Source organism: Rhinolophus sinicus, chromosome 14 (assembly GCF_057876585.1).
Source record: "Rhinolophus sinicus isolate RSI-liver-muscle chromosome 14, RSI-T2T, whole genome shotgun sequence".
Classification (NCBI taxonomy): Eukaryota; Metazoa; Chordata; class Mammalia; order Chiroptera; family Rhinolophidae; genus Rhinolophus; species Rhinolophus sinicus.
This window is the reverse complement of record NC_142514.1, coordinates 128,202,721-128,223,860: the sequence shown is the minus strand read 5'-3', so window position 1 is coordinate 128,223,860 and position 21,140 is coordinate 128,202,721. Positions and strand designations below refer to the sequence as shown.

At 38.5% G+C, this 21,140-nt stretch overlaps 1 protein-coding gene across 6 annotated transcripts in view; it reads right to left on the bottom strand.

The window, feature by feature from the left end:
• The window catches only part of GRM5 (glutamate metabotropic receptor 5), a 457,668-nt gene that overhangs the window by 94,688 nt on the left and 341,840 nt on the right, over positions 1-21,140 (bottom strand). For all 6 annotated transcript variants that reach the window (XR_012497441.2, XR_012497444.2, XR_012497443.2 and 3 more), the window contains exon 5: positions 5-251. Coding sequence is in view for 2 of the 6 variants with exons in the window: in XM_074335624.2 (XP_074191725.1) it covers positions 5-251 (247 nt within the window). In the remaining 4 variants the exon portion in view is untranslated. The remainder of the gene's footprint in view (positions 1-4; positions 252-21,140) is intronic.

Genomic DNA, 21,140 nt, shown 5'->3' with positions numbered 1-21,140 from the left:
ATACCTTCCGGGAGAGTCTCCATTCTCATCAAATAGGATCATATCTCCAGAAACCCCCGTAAAATTGGTTTTCATCAGGGAGTCCAAAAGTTTCCGTCCGTCGATAGGCTTCATTGCATCACAGAGGCCTGCATAGCCCGGGCAGAGGGCTGTCTGCATGTTATGGAGCCCGTAGGCCATAGAATAGATCGCGTTGATCACAAATCCCATTTTGGAATCTTGAACATGATGTGTTTTCAGAGTCAGAGAACCTGTTGGGAAACAAATTAGGGATTCACTTTGAGATTTAATTCTACTATAGCTACTTGCATGGATTCTGAGTAATGAGAGAACGCAGTAGAACAATTTATTAGAGTTAGAACGAGTCAATCCTAAGATACAGGAGCCAACATAGTATGCCTAATAATTGCCTTCTATTTCCAGTTTTGTTTTGGTTTTTCCTCAAAACCCTGAAGAATGATTTGAATCTCCAACAGTACTAATATTCACTTACCCCATTACCAAACTCTGCTAGCGCTGTATTTCTCTACCACAAAAGTTATCTTAAGGATAGATTAATATCCCTTGTACTCAGCTGTGATAATATACCTCTATGGTGTAGAAATTCTCAACACATCTCCAGTTTCCAAACTATTAAGTCCTCTTAGCCTAAAAAAATAGATCCTCCACTATCTTGCCTCAACTTACCTATTTAGATTTATCATCCACCCCTTCCAACCTCGAAGCATATGCTCCCCATAAAGTGACATATTTGGAAATTCTGAAATATAACATTTACACTCCATTAATTCATTAATTAATTCAATAAACATTTATTGGACTCTGAGTATACATAAATCTGCATGGTGGGTGATATAAGGAAAACAGAAAGATGAATTGGACATGGATTCTGCCCTTCAGAAGAAACTTGCTCAATAACAGAAGTAAATTATGTAGCTAAACTAAAAGGTACAAGGTGAAAAATCTGTAATGCATGTGGAGTTAAAATCTACAGAGGCCCAAAGAGGGAGATCCCTTCCAATGAAGGGCTCTTGGAAAGTTCATTAAAGAACTGACATTCGGTATGGGTTATTGATTCAACAAATATGGAGTAAATGCCACTTCCTTCTGATAGCTCAGAACTTGCTGGGAGTGGGGACATAATGTTGAACAGACAGACATGGTTCTCACTCTCATTTATTTAGAGTGTAAAGTCCAGAAGAGCATCTGGCTTGATAAGTGCTGAGGCAGGACTGAATCCAGAGTGGCAGCAGATCCAGAAGCTCACTGAAGTTGACCATTACGGTTGAGTATCAGCTGGATGAAGAGCGTGTGTGTGGTGGAAAGTGTTCCAAGCATGTTTGAAGGTTCACAGATGAGAGCACACTGTGATGGGGAAATTTTAAGAAGACTGGAATGGCCAGAATATGGAGAGGAGGTAGGAGAATGGCAAGAACTGAAGGAGGAGAGGGAGACAGGACTGCTTAAGCCACTTTAAGTTTGCTATACTTTATGATAAGAGCATGGGGATCCTTTATGATATTTAAACTAGGAAGGAACCTGGTCAGATTTCTATTTTAGAAAGACCTATCTATCTGGCCACAGTATGGAGAAAGATTTAAAGGGCTGTAGGAATAGAGTCAAGAAGACCTGTTAAAAGGCAATGCAACAATCCCAGTGACAGCTGAAAATGGCCTGCCCTAGGGTAGAGGCCATTGTTATGGACAGAAATGTTTAGGAGATGGAATCTACTAACAGACCCAGCAATTGAAGAATGGAGAGGGTTGAGATATGTAAGAAGAGCATGGTAACAGCTGAAGTGAAGACTGAGTTTGTCATGTGGGGAAAATATATTTTTTAAGAGGGATAAAAAGGGACTTTACAAATATAGCATGGTACTTGATGACGTTTTTAAACTATAGAGGTATATTTCCCCCTTCTTGGTTGCTTGCCCAAATGCTGACACTTTAAATTTCCCTGAGCAGAGAGGCTCTCTAGGAAAACCAGCATGGTTCATCCTGACATAGATATAAGATGGGGAATCCTTTTTCCATCTCAGGGCTAGACACTGGACTCAGGCTAGTTCCCAACCAAGTGTTACAATTTCCTTCTATACATAAACCATCCATACTTCCACATTTCACCACTGGAAACGCCATTCCTCTAGGTGTGAAGTCAAATACTTTGAATCACTTTTGACTCTTCTCTTTCCTTCGCAACTTCTCAACTCTTATTTGATCTATTTTCAAATATACCTGAATTAAACTACATCAGTCTACTTCTGCCAGGTTCAAGCTATATCATCTCCTGTTTGGATCACAGCAATAGTCTTTTAACCGGTCTCCTTTCTACCTCTGTCTATCCTCCTTTGATTCCAGCTGATTTTTAACACAATAGCCAGAAAAAACTCCCTTAAAATATGTCAGATCATGACACTCCTCTGATCAAACTTTCCAGTGGCTTGTTCCTGAAACTAAATACCAGGTCGTTGCACTGACCATCAAAGACATACAGGAGTTTGCCTCACAGTGCCCCACCCTTATCCTTCTCACTCTATTCCTAACACTCTTCATTTAAATTCTCTCTCTCTAGCCAGGCTGGCCTCCTCCCTGATCCTCAAACAGACCAGGTGTACTCAGGCCTCCAGGCCCTTGTACTTGCTCTTCCTTCTGCCTGGAATGCTCTGCCTCAGAGATACATAGAACCTGTTCCCTCCCCAATGCAGGTCTTTACTCAACTATCATCCTCTCTGTGAGATGTTCTCTGGACATCCTGTCTGAATCGCATCTCCACCCACTCCTCCCACACACTCCCTATGTCCTTTCCCAACATTGTTTTTCAACTTCCTGCCATCTAAAATACTACATATTTTATATATTTGTCTTGTTTATGGTCTGTCTCGTTTACCCACTAAAATGTAAACTCTGAGAGGATAGGGATTATTTTGCTTTGTTCGCTACTCACTGCCTTGAACAATGCCTGGCACATAGTGGGTCCTCAATAAATATTTGTGAAATGAATGAAAGGACTAGCTCTTCTCACCAGACTACCCCTTCTATTTTTTTTTTCCTCCCTGACCCTACTAACACTAATCCTATCTATTTTAAAGGCTTCAAGAGCACTTCTTTCACGAAGACCACCATGACTGCAGACACTAAAATTAATCTTGTCCTTCCAAGCTCCCTATTACTTTCTTATACTTCCCTCAGGCACCATGTACACCATACTACAGAAATGTGGGCATACTTAATGGAAGCAGAATTTGAAACATCCGGTCCACAAGTCAATGCATTTCCTACTTTCCTCCATTTAACTCCCTAAATAGAGGCAGTTACTCACCTGATTGATTCTACTTCCAGAAAATTGACTGGGCAGTGGTAATCTTTGAGACCACCTTAGGTGCTTGACCTTGAGCTTAAACCATATGTTGCAACTCAGTCTCCAAACCCATTATCAGGATTCAGCAATAGGTGCGTTTGTGGCTATTAAACAGGTGGTAGTTTGATTCTCATTTGTTGTTTTTTTTCCTCTTATGAGCAGAATACGGAGATCTGGGTTTAAATTCCTGCTTTAGGTCTTCCTAGCTTTGTGACTTGGACAAGTTACTTAAATTCTCAAAGATTAAGTTTAATTATCTGTTAAATGATGACCTTTATCTTGCAAGGATGATGTAAAAATTAAATGCTATAGGAAAGTCATGAGTACCTAGCACAAACTCTGCCACAAGTCAGATGCTTCATAAATGGTAACTATATTGAAATACAAATCATAATAACCTTTAGTCAGTATGTTTTGTGGTCAAGACTTTGGAGAACAAAAGGAAGTCAAAGGTCCCATCTGATGTGATGCTCAATAGCTCTGAGGCAGTCATCTTTCAGGTTCCCTTCCTGATTTTTCTTTATGCTTTGTCTACAATAGACAGTAACTGGCACAAAGGCAAAATTTGAGCCTTATTCATTTGCAAATCAAATCACAGTGCTTAGGGCATGGTTACTGTACTATTTGTTGAATTGAATGAGGACAAGAATGAAAATTTGCATTTGTTTGGCACTTCTCAAAATAATATTTGTGTGTATCAGTGATGTGCATGGATACTGTATCCAAACTGTAGAGATAAAGAAACTGAGATGGAGACAGGTTAAGTAGATTTTCCAGGGTCACACAGATAGTAAAAATCAGAAGTAGATAAGAATTTCTAACGCCAAGATTAGTGTCCTTTTTGCTATATGATATAGCTTTTCCCTCAAATAGTGCCTGCTGTACCTGTGTAAGACCTGGGCCCAGGAATATACAGAGGGAGCTGACTGACGACAGCAAGTGCTTAAAAACCAAAGGACACACGTGTTTGTTTACAGTCTGTTGAATCATTGTTATTATTGAGCATCTGGGAACAACTGGCCGATTTGGGCAGCATTAGGGTCTTGTAGAACTTCAGATGACTATCTGCCCTTGTCACTCAAAGACGCCAAATGGTTGCAAATTAAAAAAACAACAACAAAACAAACAAACACAACTGCTAAAGAAACTCATAGAACTTTAGCCTTTGTAATTTCTCAAGTCATTCTGATACATGTACGTATACTATCGTGCATATTTTCTACTTATTAATTTGTGTGTCTGGGCTACACCTTCCCTCAGCAATTGTCTGTGATCCTCCTCCAGTTCAGAATGAAGGTTTTGCTCTGTTCTCCTATGGCACCGGTGCTGATGTTTATCCTACACTAAATACCCTATATAGGAATTGTCTGTTTACTAGCTGTTTCTAGACTTAAGGCTGTGCTTCGTTCTCCTAGAGTGCCGGTGGTGACTTGGGGCTGGTTCCTTGTATACTACAGGCATCCTAAGGACAAAGAGTTTGTGTCGTTCACAGAGGTAGCCCTTGTGCCTAGTACAGCACCAGACACATAACTAGCACTGTTAATATGTATTAAGTACATGAATGAGGCCTGATGGAGGACAAGATATTGCAAAGGTGTCACCCAATACCAGGTCTGGTCTTCAGATTGTCAAATTGGTTTACCAGAGCAATTGTCCCTTTGTAGAATGACACAAAATTAAACTAAATGCCAATGCCAATTTTCAACAGGATCTTTCAGGTGGACCAGATAATCCCATAAAAAAACACTGGATGCTTTTAATATAGGGAAGGACTATTTTTGCAGATGTTGGATTGCAAGCCGGCTGCCTATGTGCCCCAAGGCACAGAGCTCAGGCAGACATTACTCAGTGGCACAGAGCAAACTATCCAAAGATGAGAGAGTCCATTATGACCAGCCCATGGAAAGAAAACACAGGTTGTTCTTTACATGAGTTAAAACAAACCTGCCCTTATTCCACTTGCATCTTACTGAAGTTAGAAATAAATTCAACATTGTTCTTCTGTTCTCCTTTCCCTCCCATACCAATAAATCTTCCTTGGAAGCAAAAAACACATATGAACCTTAGGTGAGGAGATGGAGGGGGTCTCTCTTCCATTAGTGATTAGAGACCACCTCTCTGTCTGAGAGATGACCCTTCTTTTCTTACTCTCTGCTAAATAAACTTATTTTAAACACTGTACTGGCTCATATTTGAATTATTTCCTATGTGAAGCCAGGAACCTTCTTTTCCTGTAATACTTTCACCATCTAAAGAAACTACCTGGGAAAAATTCTGGTCCAGTCAAGATGCAGTAAGCACTCTTCATCCTGTGTCTCTCACTGAACACAAAGCTAAAAAGCCTGGGCGGAATGACTGGCGCCGCTTTGTGAGAATTCGGAAAAGTAAATGGCAACAGGTTACGGGAAGGAAACCAGAATTCAGAAGACCACTGAACCATGCGTGCGATTCTGGGATCTTTTTTGCCTCCAGTACTTCCAGGCCTGGACTCAAAGGCAGCCCCAACGGCAGAACTCTGAAAACCAGGTGCAGGAACAAATTGCTCCAAGAGGAGCCCTCTATTTCTGCTCTGAAGAGTGGGAAGGGGCACCCTGCCTGTCAGGGAGAACAGGAGAAACTCCACTTTTGTTTTTGCTTGTTTTCCCATGCAAGCCCCCAGGCATCCCTGCAGAGGGGATGCTGGTAAAAGAAAACATCTGTAAGTCTTAGCGTGGGGTCACTTCTCTATGACCAAAGGAACTGTATCCCAAGAATATGGAGAGATTCCCTGTTGCTCTTTTCCTTTCTCTAGCCTCACCCCATCTGGCTCCCATGGCAATTCAGTTGAAGGCACAGGAAGTGTGAGGCACAGGTAGAAACTAAAGCCTCAGATTTCTACCCAGAGGACCAGGAGAAGAAAGGGAGAGGCTGGGAGCTGAAGTGTCAGGGAGACTATGGAGAGGGGGGAGCTCAAGAAAGTGATCCCTCAAGCTTGAACATGAAGTCCTAGGACCACTCCCCTCCACCCCCACCCCAGTTGTGCAGACAAGGGTTTGACCCTAGTCAGCAGATCAAAGTTTTGAGAAGTGAATCATGGGATAGAATACTGCCTATGGGCAAGATTGGCCACTGAGTGAAGCACCTGTGCAGTAAACTCTGCCAAAACTGCAGAGGCTTTGAGAACCACACTGACAATGGAACCACAGCCCTCAGAAGTAGGTGTGAACTTGTAGCCTGAAGCTAAGCAGGCTGATTTCCTGTTTCTTTTTCTTTTTTTTTTTTTTTTTAATTAATATTTTCTATAAGGCAACATTATATTTGAAATGTCCAGAATCATGAGATGACACCTAGAATAAGGGGACTATCTATGATCACTTGGGAGCACTGTAAGGGTCACACCACATTTTACTCATCTTTTGTTTACATTTCCAAGCTCCCTACGCTCTGATTGACAGAGTCTTTCTTTTGATGTCTTAATAAAACTCAGAGTTATATTCAGTTCCTTTGTTCTTGCTGCTTAGGCCCTAGAGAGAAATTCTGGCTCATTAGTTAATTTATTTGTTGACTCATTCAGAGATGAATTAAGTTATTGATTAAACAGACACTTAATGAGTCCTTATTGTATGTCAGAGATTGTGCTGGATGCTGGTGATACAAACATGAGTAACTTAATATCTCTTTCCTCCAAAAATAGCGTGTAAGGCTCAGTGATGGAAGTTTTGGAGGCCCAAACTGTTTCACCTGATCAGGCAAATGTTAAAGTCCTGAGTCCCCCAAATAAAAGGGTTCATTTTAACCAGACTTCTTTTCTTATCCTCTGAGCAGTAGGAAAGAGAGGGCATGTTAATGAGTTGGCATGTTAATGCAGGGAAGAGCTGGACTTCATTCAGCAGTATTTAGTTTGTGCAAGGATTATTTTTTAGGGTCCACTATGGGCCAGGGCCAATGAAGGCAGGAATTTTTATGCCAAACCAAACTTGCCAGCTGCTCTCAGGCTGGATCTGCCTCACAGCAGCTTGCAGAGAGGAAATGGAAGAGGGAAGAATGGATGCTCCCTCTGTTTCTTGACAACTGGATCCCTGATTTAGAACGCTTAACATTCAATCCTAATATTACTATTGCTAAATCAAATCAGAAGACCCCAAAAAGATTAGCAGAAACTGAATCCTCCAATCTGTGATGACAATTTAATTTTATAGCACTCAAAACACATGTTTTAATTCATCTAGGGAACTGGAACTTTGAAGTTTAGTAGCTGTTAAAACAAAGGAAAACAGACTGTTTTAATGTAGAATAGGAGAATGTCTGATACAAGAGACTTGAGGAAGCATCCAGTCTAGAAGTTGTAGAAAGGAACCCTTGGGCCGAATTCCTTTTTCTTGTTTGGCCTAAATGCTGTATTGTACAAGTTTCACGTAAAAATCCAGCTTTGTAGACTCTCTTGGAAAAATCAGGTGTCCCAATTCTGGCTTCACATTCTCACATGGAAAATGCTGACCTGCTTCTGTCTTTTACCTCTTTGGCCCCTGTACTCATCTGAGATTGGGACCTCCTAATCTGGTCCAATAAACTCATTTTATAGATGAGGAAAATAAGGCCAAGAGAAGGAAAAGGAATTCCCTAAAGTCATACTTTTGGTGAGTGGCAGCTGGCTCGAGACTCCTTGTGCCCAAACTCTTGAATTAGTGCTATTTTCATACAGGAGGTAAAGGAAACCATAATTTAGTATTGTTTTCAGCAAGTTAACTCATGAGCAGAGAGTAATGAAACTGGTAACAGTTTATTTTTTTAAAAAATCCCAAGTTAATTTTTTTATGTTAGCCTTTATGTTGGATACTAAAATACGTTCAGATTGTCCTCATTATTTCACCTCTACCTACCAGTAGGGAATAGATAATAAAGGAAAGCAGGCTGTCCAGTAAGGGATTCAAGTATTTTCTAGGAAGGAAATTATAAATCTGAAAGATGCCATTGGATAACACGCTGTAACATTGCAATGAAAAAAAACTGCAGTGAAGCAAATTCTCCCGACTCATTTATTTTATGAATCTACTCATTCCTTATGCATATGGCAAATGGATGCCAGTTATGCTCAGTGGAGGACACCATCATTTGTTTCCTGCCGAGACAGAAGGGCAGAGCATCCCCCAAGCAAGAATTAATCTTTTGCCATTACGTGCTCCCACAGAAATGTGTTTGTTCCTCTATTATAACACATGATGCTTTCTGCTACACATTAGAATTATCTGTGTGTATGCCTGTGCCCACCACAGGCTACGAGCATCTTGAAAGCTAAAACTGACTTGTTTATGTTGTATCCTCCACAGTTCCTAACACTGGCATAGATTGGTCACTCCATTCCTTTATTTAACATTTACTAAGCACCTATTTTATGAAAAAGCCTTTGGACATACTACAAGATTCAGAGGTTAGTTCAGAACAGACAGTCAGCTCTATGCAGACTGGGCCCACATTGATCTTGCTTATTATTGTATTTCCAGCACCCAGAAGAGAGATCAGCATTGTCAGTAATGGCAGGTCGTATGAATGATGGATAAATGTGAGTAGACTTCAGGTATGGAACTTAATAGATAGTGGTTCAGACAGAGAAATTCATGTTATAATGAAGATACTGGTAGCTTCCTGGGAGCATAGGTTAAGATTAATAAAATAAAGGACCAGTTATGCGATCTAGGGCTTGGACAGAGACTAGTGATGTCACAAAGGAAAACTTAGTCTATGAAAGGGCTGAAGGAACTGATGACATCATATAACTCATTCATCCCCTTTCTTCTTAACTCTCCATGTGCCTGTTCTGCATCAGGAAGCATGGAGACACTGGGAACCCAGAGCTGTATCTGTATGCCTGCCTATTGAGACACCAGTTTCTAATATCTACAGTGACTCCAGTTTATAATTGTGCCTGAAATACAGACAGTTGACCTCTAAATGCTGATATTGAAATGCAAATGATCACAGTAGTTGCAGAAAGAAGACATCTTCAGGGAGCTACAGAAACTCAACAGGGATTGTACACTCCTATGTGCAGAATGCCAAATTTTAAATTTAAATGATTCACTATTGACAGCCCATTGGCAGCCCTCTGATGGATATGTTATTTCAGCTAGCGTAGCTCTTTCATTCACATTACGGTATTTTGAGGAACTTCCATATGGTGTGTAAAAGAAGAAAGAATTCCACCGAGATATGAAGGCTGCTGGTTCTGATATTTGAAAGAGTATGTGGCAAAATTCCACAGCATTACATTCTCCTTACTATACTCAGCCCAAACTCCTAGACCAGACCTTTCCTACTTGGCTCTGTCTGTCCATTGAATTGCCACTCTTCTTTTCCATTTTAACTGTGTTTCATCATATTTCCTGAAGATGTGGTTTCCCCATCTTTATCTGATGAGCTTACTATCATATTTTAAAACACAGTCTAATGGTCACTTTCCTGGAAAGCCTTGCTCAAGTTTCCCAGGCAGGATTTAATAATTCTTCTTTCAGGGCTTCTTCATTTGGGAAACATTTGCTTGTACAGTTATGAGAATTAGAGACAATACATATAGAAGCCATAACCCGGTACGAGGTACTAAATAACTAGAAACTCTTGCTGCTGCTGTACATCTAGTAGAATTTTCATATAAGAGATCAGTAGCTTAGTCTAAGATATTTATAAAATTAGCACTCCCCAACTTTCTATGCTTTTGTATTCACAAATTGTCCCAGAGTTTATGCTTCTGAAAATAAGTGATGCCAAAAATGTAAGTTCCATTAAGACTTTTACTTCTAATTAAAAAGAACAAGCATGCTAATTGAAAACCTCTATCTCATATAATAAACACTGTAATTGAAATGAAATAGAAAATTGAAAAAATGAATTACATTGCAGTGTATAAATTTCCTGCAAAGAATTCAACTGCAGAATGTGGAGTTCACAAATCTGTATGCCAGAAGATGAATTATCATGTTTAATACAAGGGGTTTGATTAGGGTAGAAAAAATTTTATAAAATGATAGACAGTGGATCATTTTTATCAAAAAAGTCTTTATGAAGCTCCATCTTCTGAGTGTGCTCATTACTATACCACTAGGACTAGTTTCTTTATTATAGATATTATTTAAAAATAACAATAATCATCGTCACTTTCAACCGTGACAATGATTATTTTCTATAAACCATTTTATTCTGAAATATTTCAAAGGCAATCATTGAAAGAGAAAAGAAAGTATTCCACAGATGCCAGATGTTACGTGCGGTACATTCATTGCCTCATTTAACCCTTACAGACAACATATCAGCTAAGCATTATATTCGGCCTTTGTTTAGATGAGAAAATTTGGGCTCAGAGAGTTAAAATGCCAATGACATAAAGCTAAACGAAGTAAAGTGGAACTTCAGACTCAGTTCAACTGGCTCTATAGACTGACCTTTCTGTACCAGTACCTCCCTAACTTCTTACAAACATAAGAAAGTCACTTTTGCACATGCCATTTTCTGTCACTTTAACATGAGAATAATCATCCCTGCTAACTTCTGAGCGGAGCACCTGAGGAACGAATGAGAGCTTATATGTAAAAGATGTTGATTAATAGTAACAGGTAATACGACGTCTGACAATTTAGTTCACAAACTTGTTGCAACGATGTTGTTAACCTTTGCTTTTTTTTGATTGGGGAATATTGGAGAACAGTGTGTTTTTCCAGGACCCATCAGCTCCATGTCAATTCATTGTTTTTTAATCTAGTTGTGGGGGGCACAACTCAGATCCAAGTCAAGTTGTTGTTTTCAATCTAGTTGTGGCGGGTGCAGCTCACTGGCCCATGTGGGACTCAAACCGGCAACGTTGGTGTTATGAGCACCTTGCTCTAACCACTGAGCAAACCGGCTGCCCGGTTTGAGCTTTTGCCCACTGACAGCTAAGCTGCAAGCTCAAGATGTTGCTTCTCACTGGCCCATGTGGGAATCGAACCAGCGATCTTGATGTTATGAGTCATGCGCTCTAACCACTGAGCCAACTGGTTGCCCACTGGAGGCTCAGCTTCAAGCTGAAGCTGTTGTTTTCAATCTAGTTGTGGAGGGCGCAGTTCACTGGACCATGTGGGAATTGAACTGGCAACCTTGTTGTTAAGAGCTCACACTCTAACCAACTGAGCCATCCAGCTGTCCCCTAAACTTTTTTGATATTAGAGAGATTATTCATTATGAATTTGTACCGACTTGGATAACTGTTAACCAAGTTTACTATTTGGAAATGCTGAAAAGGCTGCATGAAAAAGTTAGACGATGTGAACTTTTCACCAACAACTCATGGTTCTTGCATCACGACAATGCACCAGCTCACATGGCACTGTCTGTGTGGGAGTTTTTCGTCAGTAAACAAATAACTGTACTGGAACACCCTCCATACTCACCTGATCTGGCCCCCAATAACTTCTTTCATTACCTGAAGATAAAGGAAATATTGAAAGGAAGACATTTTGATGACACTCAGGACATCAAGAGTAATAGGATGACAGCTCTGATGGCTATTCCAGAAAAAGAGTTCCAAAATTGCTTTGAAGGGTGGACTAGGTACTGGAGTCAGTGCATAGCTTCCCAAGGGGAGTACTTTGAAGGTGACCATAGTGATATTCAGCAGTGAGGTATATAGCACTTTTTCTAGGATGAGTTTGGGAACTTAATTGTCTGATCTTGTATTTACTGAAATGTTACTGTTATTCTAATTTAGCCATTACAAAAGTCCTGTGAGTAGATATCACCATTAGCATCATTTTTTTATACAAGGAAACTGATATATATATATATATATATATATATATATATATATATATATATATATATATATATAAACAACTTTTCTAAGGACAAATAGATTGAAAATACATCACATTGTAAAGCATTACTAATGTCTGGACTAAACACTCTTCAAATACTAGCACTATATTCACATAGAGAATCATGGAGAAATATAATAAAGGAGACATTCCTTGAAACATTAACTTTCTTATCTCCTACACTCAGTCCCAACTTAACTCTAATCCCCCGAGTAATAGACAGATACAATACACCCTAGGTCTTTGCCAGCAGACTGGTATTTAATATCATGTGCTAAAAAAGTCAAAACCCAGTAACGTGAAAACCACTAAACTAAACCTCCTTGAGACTACTCAGTGAGAGACTGACTGATTTTTGCTGCTTTACATCATTCTGCAAAGTTCCAAATTGGGTTCAATGTGGCTCAATGTTAGCAGCTGGACCAGTACTTACTAATTATTTGAGTTCCAACTCAACTATTAATTTTTTATAAAAACTACTGGTTTAGTTCTATCCAGTATTCCATGGGTTTGTTTTGTATTTGCAGAAGGCAACACAATATAATAAAAAGAGAATTTTAGAGGCTTGGATTCAAATTTTAGCTCTTTATTTGTCAGCTCTATGTCCTTGCCTGGGCAATCAGTGAAACTTATAGAGCTTTAGTTTGCTCATCTGTAAAATAACAACTATAATAACAAGAGAGCAAGTGAATGAAAGAGCAAGAGGAAAACTTGAACCATTTACAATTATAATAATTTAATATTAATATTTTATAACCTATAGATCTGAGGCAGATTATGTCAATTCTCCAAAGAAATCTGTGAACTGTTCATCAGGCCAGATATCTACCTACAGTGAAGCAATTCCTAACTGAGACATTACTAGCCTTTGAAAATAATTCTTGCTTCTTAGGTCTAATTATTGCTAGAGGTCAAGGTGAGATCTGCATTTCGTTATATTAACTGTGGCCCATCTGTAGATGTTTTTGCCCTGTGTCGGAAATACTTCTCTTTCCTACATAGTCTCTAGGAGTATGAATCCATTTTTAAAATATCACAGTGGGAAGCCATGGAGTGAAAAAAATGAAATGATTCACAAAGACATTCCAACTATATACAATCTCTTATCTAAAAAGGAACATTTTCTGAAATATCAAGTTTAAAAAGAAGTAATACAGATAAGCAACTGCTTGAATATACAGTTCACCTTAGTATTGTGAATATGCATTGATTTTACGATAAACTGGACTTCAATCCCTTTGATTTGTGGGATCACTAGCTTAGTACAAGGTTCAGACTACATGCTCGTGGGAATTCCAGAGGGGGAGGACACCTGTCATTTTAATGAACATATAATATACATTCCTTTATTCTTTCAACAAACATTTATTGAATACCAGCTATATGCCAGAGCTTTCAGCAAATATTTGTTAAGTACCAAGTATATTCAAAAATCTATAAAATTGTCTAATGGCAGCAGAGAAGTCAATCTCGTGTGTGTGCACATGGGTTAGGTTATTTGAAGTTATACAACCTGAAGCTTGAAACTGTTTGCCATTTACTAGCTGTGTAATCTTGTGCAAGTTACTTAACTTCACTAAGCATTTTTTCTTTCATTTTCAAAGTAGCTACCTCATAAGACTGATGGGAGCATACGATGAGCTAGTGTTGGGAAAGTGTGGGTAAGAATAGAGCCTAGCAGGCAAGTAACTGCTTATTAAATGTTAATTATGATGACAATGATGGTAATAAAACCACTTACATCATTCCTAATTACTGAACTAAGATGTAGTTAGTGATCTTCATTATATAGCTGCATAGACTCCAAATCCCTTCCTAATTTTGATGAGCTACTCATTGCACCTAGATTCTAGAAGGCTGTCTAATCTTTTCATTAGGGAAGTTGAAGTAACCTTGTTGTCCTACATTTTCCATGCCCTGGTTGCCAGGGAATGAGAATGTAACCCAGGCTCAGTAAATTGGAAGCCTCTTTCCAGTAATCTGGAGAAAGTGACGTAAAGCAAAAGGATGGCCGGTATTTATTCACAAGCAAGTGGTAGGGTGCAAATGCAGTTACACCCTGGCCAAACTACTAAAAGCTAAGCTTCTTGTTTCGCAGTCCTAGGAGCTGGTCCAAGTTTCACAACTTAGTCTTTCAATACCAGTACATTCCCGGAGGCCTCAATATTCTTCCAAATAACAGTATTTATTTTTATTTACATTTATTTATTTTACTTAAGGGAGCCAAGCTAAAATTGGTTCCAGTGATCACAAACAAAACCCCTAACATGAGTCAAATTGTTTTTTGGAAAAACAACCTGTTATTAGCTAGACGACTATACTCATTATTTGAATTCCAATTCAACAATTAATTTTTGTAATAATTACTGGTTTGGCTCTATTCAGTATTCCATGGGTTGTATGGGTGCCTTCTGTCCAAAAGAGGCAAATTATTTAATTTTATATAAGTAGAACCACAGACTAACAGATTTCCTGAGCCGAATTATTTGCCAAGAAGAATGCAGACCTCAGATTCAATTCACCACTCCTACTTTCCCTCATCCAGGATAGCAGGTGCCTTGCACTCTGAAAGCTGATTTTGCAAGGGAGAGCACTCTCCAGTTATCTGTGACTATTTGAACGAGCTAATTCAGTTTAGAGAAAGAATCACAAGATACATTTTCTTCTCTCTCGTCACTGATTGAGGCTTAATTAAATATTGCCTGAGAGCATAAAAGGAAACCCTGGTGCATACCTGCTTCTTTACTTCCACTAAAGAAGCTGAGAAATGTGGGAGGAAGAAAAAAAAAAAATGGTAACAGAGAAACTGGAGTAAGAAATTGAAAATCTCAGGCATCAAGGAAAGTCCTGCTCAAGAAAACCTGCCATGTGCTTCTAAGAGTCAGTTCAAACACCAGTTTTATTTTCCAAACCTGCATGATGTCCAACACAGCTAGTTATCCAGAATTTTAAAAATATCCCCTTTTGAAATAACTTACTATATGTCAGATAAGGTGTTCTAGAACCATAAAACCCTCTGGAATACTGTTTTTATATTTTGCTAAAATTTCCCAGATTCAACATATGCTGATTCAAGTAGAACATGGAAAACATTTTAACCCAGAACATTCAAGGAAGCAAGAGTTTGTACATAGTTCATCAATGCACAAACCTCTTGTGTTTCTCTACTGTGACCCGTAGAGGTTCATAACTTCCATTTGTTTTGAGTTACATTTTTCAAACAATGTAATTTTTAGCTCAATTCTTTCTTAGAATCACATTCTTTTTTATTGTTGTTGTTCTGAAGTCTTGGGATTCTTAGCGCTGTGAAATTGCTAGAGAAAAATACTGTACAGAAGAAAAATACTGATAATGATATTACTAAATGCCAGAGACTATGTGCTATGGACTGAATTGTTTCCCCAGAACATTGGTATGTAAAAGCCCTAACTGCCAATGTGATGATATTTGGCATAGAGCTTTTTGGGGATGGGGTCTTTGGGGATATTTGGGATGGGGCTTATGAGATCATGAGGGTGGGGCCCTAGAGAGCTTGCTCTCTTTCTGCCATGTGAGGAGGCAGCTGACTGTAAGCCAGGAAGAGATTCTCACCAGAACCCAACCATACTGGCACCCTGACCTTGGGCTTCTAGCCTCCAGAACTGTAAGAAAATAAATTTCTGTTACTTAAACATCCCACTCTATGGTGTTTTGTTATGATAACCTCAGCTGACTAAGACACAATGTTAAGTGCTTTATTGGTACTATTCCATGTTCTTCTCATAAGATAGCGAACAGGTAAGCATTTAATATCATCCCAAATTTACATCTGAAGGAAGTAAGGAAAAAAAAGCTGAAGCAACTTGTCCAGTGTCATAGAGCTGATAAGTGGCCAAACCAGGATATAAATCTAGCCTGCCAAATGCCAAAGGTTGCCCATAATGATAATACTATGATGTCTCCAATGTGTGTAACATTTTATTGATGTAAACCCACCACCCATAAATCAATTTAATCTCATTTGTCATATTTATTAATGTATGAGTTAATCTCATATTTCTTATGGAACATATTTTTTTGTCTAATGGTCCCTGCTGTTCCTGCAGTTATTGTCTGAAAGAGAGACATGGAGGACAGTCTTCATTAGCTAGTAGCTTTGAGTTCTTCATGCTTCCATCTAGGCATCTAGATTTCTACTTACTGTTAGTAATTTTGCAGCAGTGGAGTCTTCATTACCACTGCATACTGTTACCACTTCTAATTGTCTCCATGCATTTCTATCCGTGTAACTTTAAACTTGAAATATTTTAAGCGAAACTCATCCTGTCTCCCCAATTTGTCCCTTTTTTCTATTTTTCTATTTCTCTATTAACACGACTTTCTCAATAACATATAATTAAAACCTTAAGGTCACCCTTGACTCCTCCCTTCCCCCAACCCTGGGAGGCACCGAGTTTATGCCATTTTTCTGTCGTCCAACCTTAGCTGCTGTGACACTGAAATTCCTAGTGGCTTAATACAAGGAGAGTTTATTCCTTGCTCACATCCAATACTAATCTCTCCTTCGTCCAATAAATTCTGAATAATACTGTCAGATTAACTTTTTTAACTGTGATTTTGATTATATAGTTTTTCTTGTTCAAAAATCTTCAACAATTAATCTGTAGAAGAAAATGCCTGAAGTCATGGCCTAGCATGCACGATCCTTAGGAAATCTTCCCCCACTTTCATTTTCACTCTGGTTGAGCAAGTTTATCCTCTATCACCTGAAGAGGCTTTTTATTTTCTCAACTCTATTCTTCAGTTTATCTAGTCTTCTATGTTTTGAATACTCTGCTTCAAATTTCCCTCTTACAGCCAAATCAACCTTCAGGACTCAATTCAAATGCTAACTATCTTGAAGCCCTAATCTCCCCAGACACATGCATTCACTACCTTCTGTAATACCTAGAACTTTTAAGACCCATTTCACTCATTTTTGCATTAACATGTGTAACCTCATATTAAAGGTACCTTCAAACAAAAAGATAATTTGATAAATAAGATACAATAGAAATTTAATAAATTGCCCTGAATTTGTATCAATATTTTATTTTTTGAAAAGAAATCATGTGCCACTTAAGTCATATGTAATATCTACTCTGTCTTGAAGTCTTGAATTTAATCAGTAAAATATTTTGAAAGCAACAGATCAAATACTCTGAATATATTACAAACATTGAATTGAGAGGGTCAGTGAGAATCACCATGGCAACAGATAGATCCTCTAATTCTTGTAGTCACTTTGGAGTAGAGTAGTATTTACGGATCACAACAATAGCAGGGTAACTAACAAACCTCTGTGACAACCCTCAAATTTCTAGTAGCTTAATACCATAAAAGTTTACTTCTTGCTCACATCCATCACAGTCTGATGAAGATTGTGAAGCTGTCCTAAGTCTTCCAAGTGACTCGGGGAACTCAGCTCTTTTCTATCCCATGATTTGTGAATTGGAAAGCTATCATTATTGTCCACAAGCAAACAGAAGCCCTCTGCATTATGGACTCTTCTGCTCCAGCAGTACTTTCTTATTTGCTCAGGCTATTGTCTCTCTTGACCTCTCTCCACTTATCCATAGCACATCCATGCTGTTCCTTCCAATTACCGTTGGATACCCTGACCTGCAGTGATTTCTCCTATCCATAGATTTCTGTGACTCTTTCTAGTTGGGTCAGGCATTCCAGCATTGCTTTAAACCTGAGATACCTTGTGGCAGAGTGAGCTGAGCATGGACTGAGGGGTCAGACTGAGATCAAGTACTTGCAGTGCAACTTGTCCCAGAAAAACTAGTGAACCTCTCCAAGCTTTAGTTTCCTATTGAACAAAATAATTATACTACTACTACCCAATAGAATTGGGGAATAAATGATACAACTGTACTTGAATCTCCCTTCCACAATTCCTGGCATATAGAAGTACTCAAGAAATGGAGGTAACAAAAAATGCCCATTGCTTCCACTGCTACTGACGAGATCTAAGCCATCATCTCTCATCTTATTACTGCAACAGACTTCTAATCATCTCTCTGGTTTCTTTTTTGCCCACAACTGACATTTATTCTTAACATGACAGCTAAAGTGATCTTTAAAAAAAAAAAGCTAGTTGACGTTCTTCCCTTGTCCAACTCCACTAATGATTTTATGTTTCACTTAAGTAAAAGCCAAAGTCAATGCAACGTTAAGAAAGCTCTATGAAAACTCACCCTCTGTTACCTCTTTGCCGTCATCTCCTACTAGTTCCCCCCAACTTACTCTGCTTCTTCCATACTGGCCTTCCTTCCAATTGCTTCCTCAAATAAGACAGCTCACACCCCTCTCTAGTCTTTGTGTCTGCAAATTTCTGCTCCTCAAACCATGTTCCCTTATGTCCACCTGGGTTACTCCTTCATCTCCTGTTGTGTATACAAAGTCACTTTCTCAATAAGGTCATTCCTGACCACCCTATTTAAATTGCTTCCTCCCTAACAATTTAAATCATGCTTCCCTGCTTGAAGTTTTCAGCACTTATCACCATCTAATATGATACATAATTCACTTATCTATTTTGTTTTAATCTGTCTCCCACTAACAAGAATGGAAACTCCATGAAGGTAAGTATTTTTGCGTGTTTTCTTTATTGCTGTAGTTCCAACACAAAAAAAAAGAAAAAAGAAAAAGAAAAAAAAAAGAATGGTATGTACGAGGTATTCAATAAGCATTTACTGAAGAGATAAATAATGTATCTGTCGTATTCTTTTATGTTAATACCTTGAAGTAACAGATCATATGCTTCCCCTGGATTCCACCCTAGCATTACCCAACATTGTAAGGGTCCAGTGATAACTTAGTAAAGCTCTTTCATATCTTTGACAAAAGGTTCTCTTATCACCTCAATTCCACATCACAGCTGTTGGGGACAGTTGCTTCTTTATTTAATAGCCACCTGGCCTGGGTTTTAGTCCTCCACAACTTTGAAAAGTTGTGACATGGGCAATTACTGAAATGTGAAAACACCAGGCCAACCATGAGGGCTGTGGCAACAACTATCCTACTCAGTTGCCCTGGTGATGTGGGTAAACTCATATATAGCATCTGACACTCAGCCATGAAATTAAAATTAAAATTAGCTCTATATATTGGCTCAGGGAATGGCACCCGTCATCAGGCAGGTATACTAGACTAAAACACCTACATTAATATAAGACCAATGAGAGGCAGAGAAAACATCTGTTTGTTTGTTTGCTTTATATGTTGCATTCTCATAATATGCTATTGGTCATCATTCCTAGCCTAGAGATTATTGGAAAATGTATTTACTCACACCATGCGGTACATTTTTTTTTTCACAATCACTTAAATGCAAGTATTTTCTAAAGCACAATCTATTGGGATAACTTTGTCCGTACAAAGTTTTAGTACATTTCTAGAGATCTTTTTAATAGAATCTTTACATATGTCATCTTTTTAAAATCTTCATACTGACTGTAAAATATAAATATTAACTAACTTCTATAAATGAAGAAGGCAAGACTAGGTAACTGGTCCGAGGTTACAGAGGGAGTGAGTGGTGGAGCACACTTAACCCAGGTCTTCACTCAGAAGCTCTCCTGTCTATTACACAGGCTACTGAGGTATCTGAGACTAGGATATAATGCTACACTGGGCAGCTCTAAAGGGAAGAGGTTAGGGATTAAAAGTAAGAGGAAGAAATTCTGTAAAATAAATTCCTATTTGGTTATGGACATCAAAATCACAAGAGATATAAGAGATAAAGGATTTAGTTGTATGGTTATTTGCTAGAATTGCCTGAAGCCAATGTGCACTTAAAGATTTTGTATGTATGTGTGCATGCATGTATGTATGCATGTATGTATGTATGCATGTACGTGTGTCACATGTATGTATGTATGAACAAAGGATGACAATTCTAGGAGCGAAAAGTGACGAAAGAAAGTAAATATCTGTAACCAGAGCCCATAATCACACATGTTACAGAGATAGGCATCTTGGGGCTGGAGGGTTAATCAGCCATATCAAGTAGGTAGCATTCTTACCATTCTTTCCTGGAGGAAAGGAAAAATTAACATATCACCCTCATAAACCCTGAGGCTTCTCATACCTTAAAGATTCCATAATTAGTTTTTTAGATGACTACTTTTAGAGCTAAGTTCACCTCTATGGAGCAAGTTTTATTGTTTAAGAATATGCAACCTCCTTTGTTTTCAAGATTTGTATTAAAATATAACTAACATATGTACAATATTATATTGGTTTCAGGTATATACCATAGTTGTTCAACATTTATATACCTAAAGAAGTGATTACCATGATAAGTCCAGCAACAATCTGACACAGTACCATGCTATCACAATGGTATTGACTATATTTCTATGCTGTACATTACATCCCTATGACTTATTTGTTTCACATCTGGAAATTTGAACTTCTTATTCCTTCACCTTTTTTCCCTCTTTTTAAATTTTTCAATTATAGTTGACATTCAATATTATTTATATGAATTTCAGGTGTATAGCATAGTGGTCAGACATTTATACAACTTAAGAAGTGACCCTCCTCTCTAGTCTAGTACCCACCTGGCACTATACATAGTTATTACTGTATTATTGACTATATTCCTTATGCTATACCTACATCTCCATGACTACTTTGTAACAACCAATTTGTACTTCTTAATCCCTTCTTTTTTTCACCTACTTCCGCCAACCCCCTCCCATCTAAATGTTTTCTGTATCTCCGAGTTTGTTTGCTTTTGTTTATTTTGTTCTTTAGATTCCACATATAAGCAAAATCACATTGCATCTGTGACATACTCCACTAAGCACAATATCCTCCAGGTCAATCCACGCCACCACAGATGGCAAAAACCCATTCCCTTCCATGGCCAAGCAATATTCCATTGCATATATGTACCACCTACTCTTTTCTTTTGTTTAATTCATTGGGGTG